The following is a 12943-nucleotide window of genomic DNA, read 5'->3' as shown; positions in this document are numbered from 1 at the left end:
AACAAGGGACAAAATGAACGTTTAAGCAATTCGGAGAGCGAAAAATTTCAACCTCTATACTTCATTGAAAGCTGTTACAGGTTTAAGAGTACGGAGCGCTTCAGTTATTATCTCTTAGGGTTTAATCAATATGAATACCAGTTCGGTGACATACGGCTAATAGGCATCAACCGTCCAAGAGAGATGTTGAATTCAACAGTGTAATGCCGTAAGTAAAAGCTTCTTCTACATTGCGCACAGCTTATCTGATTTAACTCTTTGCCTTTCATTTGTGTTTATAAAAACTGCATATATTATTTTGAACAAATAAACCTTGTGTATGCTAGCAAAAATGTTCATTGCAAACAAACGCAGAACATTATTTCTAATTAATGTGATAATGAAATAATTATACAAATACTTTAAAAAAAAAACAGCCATAATTTCAACATATTATTTACTGAAAAATCTTTAGTAATGCATATAGCTTTGTTGATTTGGTTTCATACTCGAGTCTTACATATATAACACCATTTCCTCTACCCCTTTCCGTGCATTACCCACCTCATCAATTAAAAGAAAATCAGACACAAATATATTTCCTAATATTTCTGTCTCCCTATCGCCACTCACAATATGGAATTTAAAAACAATTCTTTCGTGTAAAATATTAACGGTAAAAATAGTAACATATTTTTTTTTCCGAATCTATGTTAAGAAAATGTAGATTGGCTATATGTCTTTATAGCTTAAACAATAACGTTTATAAAATTCTCAATAGCTGCAACAAATATATTTAGTTTAATTTCTTTTAATAATAAATTGTAATAATTCTTCCTATTTACACCACTCCTTGTAAAACGTTTTACAAAAGTACGAACACCCCCCCCCCCCTGTAATGAGTGTGCCGCTATATCTGGAATACTCCTGAGCAAGTTTTCTCTAGGCTAGTAGGAGGACACATAGAGCTCCGATTCCCAAGAAGGCAAACTCTGTTGAATATGTAAAAAAATATATTTATTTCAAACACAAGTTTTAAAAATGATCTCTATGCTCTTTTTAACATGTTTAAAAGTAAGACAAGTTAAACCTAAAAGTCTCGAGTTCGAGCCGCTGGATAGTTGAGGTTCAACATCTTTATAGTTTGTTGAAGTTGGGCAAGTGTTACGGAACTTAATCCAGAAAGAAAACATGTTAAAATCAGAGTCAACTGGCTGTATGGGACATACATTGAAATGTAATAGTTCTGTTGGTAAAAATTACATTCCAACATAGCAATTAAGGGGAGCCGGACGTTTTCCCGAAAGCCACTTGCCCGAATGCCGTTTGCCCGAAGGCCAATTTCCCGAATGGAAATTTGCCCGAATGCGACAAATACCCGAATGGACACTTGACCGAATGTCTTTCGGGAATTTGTCGTACCCCAATTAAGAACGAAGAAGTAAATCATAAAACTACTATTCTACAATAGTCATTAAAAAATGTAGGAATTATTTTTTTTTAAATTGACACAATTTTCAATCTCTTTAGCAGTTAAATTGTCGCTTCATGGGCAAGCAGAATGGAATAGGGTTGAAATTTTTTTTTAAATATCTCCCAAACACGGTCTCTCGTGGGCTTTTGCGACTCATAGGTTTACGCTAGATGTTTATCACTTAAGGGCCTGTTCGGTATTGGGACGACCTCCTTGTGATTGCTGTAGTTATCATATCACACAACGGCCTGTTCGGTAGTGGGACGACCTCCTTGTGATTGCTGTAGTTATCATTGCGCGCGTCCTACCGATAGACCACTATGCCCCCACATAACTTTACTGAACGGTTGATGTTTTTCTTTTTCAGTAATTTAAATTATTTTTATTCGATTGTACAGAGGGGCGGAACTACAGTGCCGCCAGTCCCTGAAGTGCGGTGAGGGGGCCATGCCGTTTAGGGCGTCACGTACATAATTAATTTTTTTTTAAAATTTGAATGCAATTTTCTTGCATTTTTGCTATCATAATTGGTTTGTAAAAAATACTGTAGCTGCGGTACGATTATCTTTATTTTACAGTCACTATACCACGCTCTTCCACAAACATAAAAATCCATTACAGAAATTGTAGTGTAAAATAGATGACACGTAGCTGTTCGACCAATCCTCCAAAGTGTAATTTGGCGAATGGGGAAGGGGGTGGGGGACCAAATAGGGGTCTAGAAAATTGTCGTCAAATTTATTTATAATTGTATTTTTTAACTATCGTCAAAGTTAATTTCCACTACAATCAAACACACGCTTTACACCTGCAATTTTTCCAAAAAATAAACCGGGAGTAATCTCCTTAAACTTTCTCGAATATTCATATATAACGCTACGGCGGATGGCCAAAAAAAAAATCGCGATTTTTGCAAATCTCGACGTTTTATACCTCTCTGAGTTGAAAAAAACATAGTTTTGCAATCTTGTCCGTATGTCTGTGTGTCTGTGTGTGTTTGCAAACACGATAACTTGAGTACCGTTACAGCTAGGTTGATGAAATTTCATATATAAGTCTTTTATCAAAATCGTAGATCCGTATCAACTTTTGAGCGATTGCCGATAACCGGAAGTGGAACTTTTTCTACTTTCAATTTTTCGATAGCCTATAACTTGAGTACTATTTCAGATAGATAAATGAATTTTCATATGCGTCACGGCCTTTTTGTACTGTCAACTTCATGGCACAAACTCAATACAAATACCAACCGCATCACTGTTGTGTTATTGCATATTAAGGCCTGATGGATAACACCAAACAACTCTTGTCTTGGTAATTTACACAATTTTATTGATTCAAAGATACAGCAGCTTCATTACCAAACAACGCCATTTCTTTTTCCCGCTTTCTCTCTACTTCCACTTTCTTTTTGCGCATGCGCCCACCCACAATATATTTTAGATTTATATCGCCATTTTACACCTCCACTCGAAACATACATTCACCCTACATTTGACTGTTACAATATGTAAGTAAAAAATCTAGTTCTCTGCAGTCTATCAAATGTTGAGTAATTTCCGTTAAACGGAAGAGGTAATTTACGCTATTTCCGATTTCTCATATAACGGATGTGAATTTATGAAGTACTAATAATATTCCGCACTATAATTCACACTTTGTTTGGATTTAACTTGGTGTGCATTTTTTTTTCTACGAGATTTTATTCTATTGTAAAAGTTTAAGTATTTAAAATGGATTAAAAATCATGTCTATATCCCGAGTTGCCATCCCCTGTTGTTTTATATAAGAATATCCGAGAAAGTTTAGGGGAGATCACTCCCGGTTTATTTTAAATAGCACTTCATATAAAAGGTTTAAGACATGAAAATGCGTAAAACAAATAAAATGATAGACGTTATACAACATCATTATTTAAAACACTTCAGTCTCAGCGTAAAACTTATTTGTTTACTGCAGCATCAACACAAACATAACGCTGACGTTATTTGAGAGTTGCGTTTTTAGCGTCAATCTGACTTCTCAAAAATGCTGATGCCTTTCTGCGATGTAACGTAACAGGCCATAGATGGGTAATCACCACTTATGTTATTTTGCTTGCATGCACATTATAAATAACCTACGTGACATAAAACGCATTACCTGAATGTAATTGTTGTTCTCCGTTGGTTGAATGAGAATAATCTTTTTCCCTCCAGGCGAACCCAAGATTGTCCACTGGGTCCCAATTATCTGTCGGAAGAGTTTTCAAATGAATTTAGATCCTAACCCATGTCAAGTATTTATCTATACTTATATTGGAAACCGTGGCATACCTGATAAACGTCAAGCATAAACCTATGGGTCGCAAAAGTCAACGAAAGACCGTGTTTGGGAGATATTTTTAGGGCGTGTTTTATGTTTATAACCCTATTCCACCTAAACCTCTAGGTAGTGTGTCAGTCCTTGCTTGTTCCTTCAGTCGTCGTTATAGCAGCTAGAGGAATGTGGTGTGTTTTTCATAGAAATCTCTGAATTTAATTGTTATAGCCCTTTAGGTCCCAATTTATTTATTTTATAGTCAGTAGACAGCAAGTTAATTAGAGACCAAAATGTGCTATTTGTTTGCTTCACACATGTCATTTATATGGTTTATTGTATGTTTCTAAATGTATCTTTTATATCTATTGTATTGTTTGTATAAAGAGTGTCGCTTGTTGTTTTTTTTTTTTAGATATCGAATTTTTTTTTGGTGGCTTCCCTAGCAATATTATTGTTTCTTTAGAATTTTCCTAGCGTTTCTTTGTAAAAAGCTAACCATGTACTATTGTTCTAATTTATGGTAATATGGTTCTATCAAAATTCTCTCTAAATATTTTAATCGGTAGGTGTTTATTCTTTAATGAATGTCAAATAGCCCCATTCCCCAATTTAATTTCCTATATATTTGTTATGTTTCCAATTTTGTGTTTTTTGAAAAAAAAATGTCTATCATAATACGCAGTTAAATACACGTGTTGATCTACGCAAAACGTATACGGTTTGCAGTGTGTTAGTGTGAAATTTTTTTTTACCCCGCGTGTAATGTATGTGTACGTATGTGTTGGGGTAATCAGCAGTGGTCTGTACGGTGTAAGATGAATGATTGTGTGAGGATTGTGTGTGGATGATTCTACAGATCAAAAGGCTTTGATAAAACAATAATTAAAAATTTGATATCTTATTTATTTTTCTCCAACGAGTAGAGTGCGTCAGATTGCAAACAATTTTTTTTATTACATCCCCCACCCCCCATACTAACATATCGAACGACCTCACCATAGTTTCCTACTCTATGTACATTCTGGAGTTACTTGTAATATTAACAAAGAAACATTAAAAGAATTAATTAAAATAGTCTTTTATAAGCTAAAAGCGGCGAAAAAGTGATTCGCCTCATATATTACTTCAAGGGAAGATTGCAGCTGATTCTAAACTATTTTCTAAACTTTTTGCTATTAATTGCAACTGTCAGCTTTCTTCCTACGAGTGTGCCCAATACATCAGTATTTCCTCTCCATATTACTTCCCTGTTAAAATAACTAAGTTAACACCCATCTTTATTAAACATTAGAACTATTTGTTAAATTAACAAAAATGTTTTTTTTTAAATATGGCTACCTGGTTTCATTGATGAATCGAATATATTGCCGACATAAAGTATTTTTCCATAATCAAATGGGTCTGTCGCTTCAAGCCGATATAAAGCATTTTCTGCCATAGAGAAAAACTTGAATTTAACAGGCAAAGTTCCTGAGCAGTAGCAGGGGAAATTGTTCGTTTCAGCGCAGACTTCCGGCTCCCAGCAATGTACGTATAGATCACAGTACTGAAAATAATAATACCGTAGAATGGAGTAGAATGGTTTAGATCGTAGAATAATAAAGTATAGCAAAGTGTTAAATAAAAAAATGGAGTAGAATTTAACAGAATATATTTCACTAATAAACCCCACACCTTTCGACTCACATCCCGTTACCTCACATAGCACGTTTCACACCACACACAATCTATCACCTCACATAGCACGCTTCACAACACACACCATCTATCACCTCACATAGCACGTTTCACACCACACACAATCTATCACCTCACATAGCACGCTTCACAACACACACCATCTATCACCTCACATAGCACGTTTCACACCACACACCATCTATCACCTCACATAGCACGCTTCACACCACACACAATCTATTACCTTACATCTGACATAGCACGCTTCACACCAAACACACAATCTATCACCTCACATAGCACGCTTCAAAACACACACAATCTATCACCTTACATAGCACGCTTCACACCAAACACACAATCTATCACCTCACATAGCACGCTTCAAAACACACACAATCTATCACCTTACATAGCACGCTTTACACCACACACAATCTATCACCTTACATAGCACGCTTTACACCACACACAATCTATCACCTTACATAGCACGTTTCACACCACACACTATCACCTTAAATAGCACGCTTTACACCACACACAATCTATCACCTTACATAGCACGCTTTACACCACACACAATCTATCACCTTACATAGCACGCTTTACACCACACACAATCTATCACCTTACATAGCACGTTTCACACCACACACTATCACCTCACATAGCACGCTTTACACCACACACAATCTATCACCTTACATAGCACGCTTCACATCACACACAATCTATCACCTTACATAGCACGCTTTACATCACACACAATCTATCACCTCACATAGCACGCTTTACACCACACACAATCTATCACCTTACATAGCACGTTTCACACCACACACTATCACCTCACATAGCACGCTTTACACCACACACAATCTATCACCTTACATAGCACGCTTCACATCACACACAATCTATCACCTTACATAGCACGCTTTACACCACACACAATCTATCACCTTACATAGCACGTTTCACACCACACACTATCACCTCACATAGCACGCTTTACACCACACACAATCTATCACCTTACATAGCACGCTTCACATCACACACAATCTATCACCTTACATAGCACGCTTTACATCACACACAATCTATCACCTCACATAGCACGCTTTACACCACACACAATCTATCACCTTACATAGCACGTTTCACACCACACACTATCACGTTACATAGCACGCTTTACATCACACACAATCTATCACCTTACATATCACGCTTCACACCACACACAATCTATCACCTCACATAGCACGCTTCACATCACACACAATCTATCACCTTACATAGCACGCTTTACACCACACACAATCTATCACCTTACATAGCACGCTTCACACAACACAAAATATATCCCCTTACATTATAAATACAACCCCTCAGTCCATTAACCCTACACCCTATATATACCAAACAAATAAATTATCTAAAGTATAAGGCTTGTGAACGCGCAACATTAAACATGCGGCATGCTCGCACCAAGTGTTATGTATTTCCAGTAAAAGGTGAATAGTTCCATTTGTTTTTAACTTCAAAGAATGGAATTATACATTTTATAAATTAATCAATATTTGCATTAAATTATTGGAAGGACCATCTGCTTCATAAATTTAAGAAAAATAAAATACATTTTTATACATGCTATATTTTTTTAATTAGTCGACGTATGCACAAGTGTCTATTACTTGTCTTTTTTTCAGTTGCATAGCAGTAAATAATTTTTTTATTTACTTTTGTTTTAAATCGTAAAGTGATTGTCAACTTATTTTATTAAATCTTAGAAATTTAAAAGAACAAAAACGATCTCAAACATGTGTTTTTCGGACATTTGCGTCTGTTTATCTCCCCCTAAATATTAGTAAAGGTATCCAATAGATACTAAAGTGACCCACGCTTTTCTTTATAGTAATTTAAATAGTAGTGTATAATTTATTTTCTACTTTTTAGTGCATTATTACATAAAAACTTGTTATTAAAACGTTTTTATGAAATTTTTTAGTGCTTATTACATAAAATGTTGTTATTAATAAAACGTTTTCTATGCATTTTGAAATAGTTAATTAAAAATGAATATAGTCACATTTTATGTCACAGTGTAGGCCTACTGTATGGAACGTCTTGAAAAAATTTGAAACAAAATGGTCCAAAAAAGCTAATCGTTTTAAGGAATCAGAAATACTGTTAAGTACCTTTTCCCCCAAATGCTTATCAACCGAAATTTGTAAAAAAAAAAAAAAATCAAAAGAATAAGATATTATATCTATGTAGGCTATAAAATTTCTTTCATCTAAAGAAAGCAACGGTGAAAAATCTCGAAATCGTATATACATTTTAAAAAAAATATCTGGTGCGATTTAAAAAAAAATACATCTTGTTAAACAAAACCTGTTTTATTATTTACGGGCTTTACCTAAGATTAAATATTTTTTTTATATTTAGATATTTTCGGTAACTAAACACTATTTGAAACAATTAAAAAAAAAACTGTCTAAATCTTATACTATTTTTCAGCAAGATTTCAATTATTTCATCTATACGACTAAAGTGAAAACGAAATATTTTTATGCAAACTAACCGGTATCCAAGGCGCAGAGCCATTAAAACAGCGTTCCCACCTTGGGCAAACGCGAACAGCTATTCTCTGTTTGCATTCATTGGGATCCAAAATCAGTTCGTGGACTCCAATATACCCTTCTATTTTTCCGGTGTAGCGGCAACTATAATTAACACAGTCTTTCTCATATCCTGTGATTTCCATAGGATATTTTTTAAAGCAGTTTAACATATCTGTAGGGAAAAAAATATTTTTAGTGTAAGTTAAAATAACTACGTTACCTTTGTATTAAAAACAGCAAATAAACATGTTAATCCTATAAAACTTAAGCAGTTTTTCCGTTGTCTTTTACATTCTTTTGCCAGCGCGAACTTGAATACTTTTGTAGGGGATAAATTACCTAGCTAGTTGATGGTCCACGAGCTTAACTTTATTTCAAGCGGAGCAGAGGCGTAGTTAGAAAGGTGGGAGGATGGCGGAAGGGCGGCCACCCTGGGCGCCGACCCTATGGTGCGACAAAAGGGTAGAAAAAGAAATTAAAAGCTCATTTTAAGCTGCAGTTTTGAATCATAAACATTCAAAGATAAGAAACGGCTACAAGCCTTTATGTACTGATGTGACTGTTTTGTGCTTCCATTATGTAACTGTAAAATAAATACTTTTAAGAAACAGCGACCGAGAAAAACCGCGTTCTAACATTTTAACACCAGTTGTATCAAATCGTATTGTGTGACAGAAATATATATATATATATATATATATATATATATATATATATATATATATATATATATATATATATATATATATATAAAGCAAATTGGTCAGCGGATGTTTAGGGCAGCCGGAGCGCGCTTAAAAATTTGCAGGTATCCGCGTCAGGTGACTAGAACAATGGAAAATGCATATTGGTCACCAAGTCCACAAGTGGGTGAAAGCTGAGCGCGACTGACCGCCGCCTTATAAAATTGATTTATATGAAAATATATTTTCCCCGTTCGACACATTCTCAAACTTTGTAAGGTTGTAGACTAATGCCCAGGAGCGTTCGAAAAAAAAAACCTGCTTGACTAAAAACCGAACCAGACGGCGTATTTCATTGTGAAAAACGGAAATCGCTCAAAATTTGATAGGCATCTACGATTTTGATAAAAATACATATATATGAAATTTCATCAGCATAGCTGTAACGGTACCCAAGTTATCGTGTTTACAGACACACACACATACACACACACAGACATACGGACAAGATTGTAAAACGTCGAGATTTGGAAAAATCTATAAAAAAAACATTTTTCTACGATTACAAGACTTTCTCTATACTTTGTATATACGAGAAAGTAAAAAAGCACGTTTTTAATCCATGTCAACAATATCATTCAATATGATAGAAGGTTTCTCGTCAACTCGGTCAACTCCATTTGAAAATGCTATTAGATTTTAAGAGTACTTAACTCTATTCTTTACTCGTGAATATGGAAAAATGTGGTTGGTCTTTAGCATGAAAATCGTCGAAGGATAAAATAATATGCAGAAAATATTTAAATAAAACCACAAGCGTACCTGGTAAGTAAACCATACAAATGAGAAGTGTTGAAAGCAGCAGAACTTTATCCATCTGTGCTTCAGTCTTGGTTGAAGCTTTAATAAATAATTAGGTTCGAGAGGGGAGCATTACAAGCCATAGACTACAACCAAAACTACCACCAAAGAAAAACAAAAAATAGCCCAGCCTTGGTGTATGCCTATTTGTTGTCAAAATGTTTCGACCCAAGATAGATCTAGATCTATGTGCGATTAGAATATGTGTACAACGTGTCGGAAATACTTAAACCTGAAATGCGCAATTTTGCGCACTTAAAAAGTTGACTCAGATTATGAAAGCTACAGGCAGCTCCCTTTACAATTATTTAATATTATATAATTGGGCCTACAGTAATAAGTTGTTCTTTAACAATAACTCTTAAAATATGCAAATATTGTGATCAAGCAAGAGTTGTAATTGTGACAATTTGCAAAATGGATAAAAGACATTCAACATGAACTTAGTACGGAAAATACACAAGATTTATTACACAATTTAGTGTTAATTTTTTCTTTAATAAGAAAAAGCTAACCCTTTAAAGTCAACACATTTTAAGTCACTCGCATTTACTGCCCTTGTCTATTTTGCTCCAAACTAAAAGTTTTTAAACATTTTAGAATCCGAGGACTGTGTACAAATATTTTTTATAAGACTAATTAAGCCTCAAAAGTAATTTCATATACATTACTTTAGGCTACAAGTTTAATATGTGAAATTTCATATCCTGATTTAGAAAGTGTTTAGAAATTAAAATTTGAAAGGAAAAGAATTGAAATGAACACCAGTGGACGTCACTCATTAAATGACATTTTGGGGGTCGAGCTAATAGTCATATAAAGATTATTGATGGATACGTTTTTTTTGTGTTTGTGTGTGTGTGTGAATTTTTCTTGTTTATAAGGTAAATTCGACCTTCCCCAGTTATTTCTCATTTATTTGAAAATGTTTTAAAAAAGAATACGTAACTAAAGTAAAATAGAAAAGAGTGGATTCACATTCTGTTACCTTCACACTTCTGCTGCTAAACACACACCATTACAGTAGTCACAACCACCCACCCCACATATCACCATTAGAGTAGTCACAACCACCCACCCCACACTTCACATTTAAAGTAGTCACAACCACCCACCCCACATATCACCATTAGAGTAGTCACAACCACCCACCCCACACTTCACATTTAAAGTAGTCACAACCACCCACCCCACACTTCACATTTAAAGTAGTCCGAACCACCCACAGCACACATCACCATTAGAGTAGTCACAACCACCCACCCCGCAAATCACATTTAAAGTAGTCACAACCACCCACCCCACACCTCACCCTTACAGTAGTCCGAAACCAAAGGCCTATTTGATCACATCATTTGTAAACCAACAGTTCATCCCCACCCTCCCCATTCCTCGGTACACGCTCACCCTACCACCTTGTTTCATCTACAAACTGCTGACCTAGATAATCACGTCCTCTGTAAAACTAACCCTCCCCCCCCCCCCCAGGTCACGTTAAATACAATTCAAGTCAAACTAAACTTAGACGACAAAAGACAACTTTCACCTTCCCTCTCCCCACCCCCTCCCTTTAAAGCAATCTCACAGGCAATAAAACTAAGCATAAATTGTCAGACGCGCACCTCAGCCCAACCGAACAAAGCTGATTCACCAGACACCTTTGACGTGGTGATCACCGTTAAAACAATTTGTTAACCGACCCAGGAGAGCCCATTGTTTCCCCAGGTAAGGGCACCAGCCGAGGAAAGTGCGAGTGTGGAATTATAAACCACGTCTCGCCCCACCCTCGTCAGCGGAGGTTCCGGTATCTCCACACGTACCTGCACCCTGTGACTGGTTGAGACTCTCCACACGTACCTGCACCCTGTGACTGGTTGAGACTCTCCACACATACCTGCACCCTGTGACTGGTGGAGACTCTCCACACATACCTGCACCCTGTGACTGGTTGAGACTCTCCACACGTACCTGCACCCTGTGACTGGTTGAGACTCTCCACACGTACCTGCACCCTGTGACTGGTTGAGACTCTCCACACGTACCTGCACCCTGTGACTGGTGGAGACTCTCCACACGTACCTGCACCCTGTGACTGGTTGAGACTCTCCACACGTACCTGCACCCTGTGACTGGTGGAGACTCTCCACACGTACCTGCACCCTGTGACTGGTTGAGACTCTCCACACGTACCTGCACCCTGTGACTGGTTGAGACTCTCCACACGTACCTGCACCCTGTGACTGGTTGAGACTCTCCACACGTACCTGCACCCTGTGACTGGTTGAGACTCTCCACACGTACCTGCACCCTGTGACTGGTGGAGACACGAGTTATCTCCCGTCCAGCTCTACCTTGTGGCCTTAAGACCATCTGTTGTGTTGTGTGACAGCTACGGCGTAGAACTTGTAAGAACCCCACGCAAGTAACATGTTATATTATTTACATATTTGTTTGCATTCGTAAAGTAATTATATCCATATTTATTTGATACACTTTAGGGGCATTTTTAAAGTAATTATTCGTGTATTCTTTAAATTATATGCTAAGGGCATCCAGTAATATGCTCTTTACATTTTAAAGGCATCCATTTAGTAAGTATACCCATCTTCGTTTTGTATACTGTAACGGCATCTTGAAAGTAATTATGCTTATATTCATATAATTCATTCGAAGGGCCTCCAACAGTTATTATACCAATCATCATTGTGTCTAACGTTGGGGGCCTCTGAAGCTTTTATGTACATGTTTACTATAATACATTTTAAGGGCATCTAACGGGTAATTATTCCCGTATTATTATTATACATTTTTGGGGCATCTTTGGTGAAATATATGGTCATTTGTAGTGTAATAAAGCCCATACTGTTTGTGTTAAATTGTAGGAGCATCCTTTGAATATGTTTATTTTGATGCATTATATGAGCATACTTAAGAATAAGAAAGCACGTACTGTTTTTCATACACTGTAAGAACAACTTCTAGAATAAACTTCAAGATATTGTTTTTGATACATTGTAGTAATATCGTTCAGAATAATTGTGCCCATATTGATTTTTATGAATAGTAGGGAGATACTTTGAATAGTGGTAAAGTTAAAGTATTTTAATTCTAAGTAGAGCTGTCTAAATAGGGGGCAGATATAGACCTAGTTTTATTTCAACTAAGAAGTCATTACCTGGATATTAAATTTGGGAAAACACTCCTAAGTTGTAAGGAGGGTCTGACATAGCAAAGTGAATGGTTATACACAGACCGATGTAGAAGTGTTTTTTTTTAAGGTTGTAAGGTGTGGTAGAGCTAGCAGCTTTACCCAACCAAGGTACATTTCAGGT

The 12943-nt window shown here is 36.2% G+C and overlaps 1 protein-coding gene across 1 annotated transcript; it reads right to left on the bottom strand.

Annotated features, from left to right (window-relative positions):
- Positions 1-884: 884 nt before the first annotated feature.
- Positions 885-9767, bottom strand: LOC131933373 (uncharacterized). Its single transcript, XM_059290156.1, has 5 exons — positions 9573-9767; positions 8028-8239; positions 5093-5300; positions 3596-3685; positions 885-971 (listed from the first exon to the last, which is right to left on the bottom strand). The coding sequence occupies exons 1-5, from the start codon at positions 9625-9627 to the stop codon at positions 922-924; spliced, it is 615 nt and encodes a 204-aa protein (XP_059146139.1). The 5' UTR covers positions 9628-9767; the 3' UTR covers positions 885-921.
- Positions 9768-12943: the final 3176 nt, after the last annotated feature.

Source organism: Physella acuta, unplaced genomic scaffold, assembly GCF_028476545.2.
Source record: "Physella acuta isolate Inbredline_101_S28 unplaced genomic scaffold, ASM2847654v3 ptg000107l, whole genome shotgun sequence".
NCBI lineage: Eukaryota > Metazoa > Mollusca > Gastropoda > Physidae > Physella > Physella acuta.
The sequence above is the reverse complement of the archived record's forward strand: the minus strand, read 5'-3'. Positions and strand labels throughout refer to the sequence as shown.

Excerpts from the sequence above, each read along its gene's own strand:
- LOC131933373 (XM_059290156.1), bottom strand. The coding sequence starts at position 9,627 with ATGGATAAAGTTCTGCTGCTTTCAACACTTCTCATTTGTATGGTTTAC. Across the intron at positions 8,240-9,572 it reads TTGTATGGTTTACTTACCAG|ATATGTTAAACTGCTTTAAA; the intron begins GTACGCTTGTGG and ends TTTTCCCTACAG. Across the intron at positions 3,686-5,092 it reads CGATTCATCAATGAAACCAG|ATAATTGGGACCCAGTGGAC; the intron begins GTAGCCATATTT and ends CTCTTCCGACAG.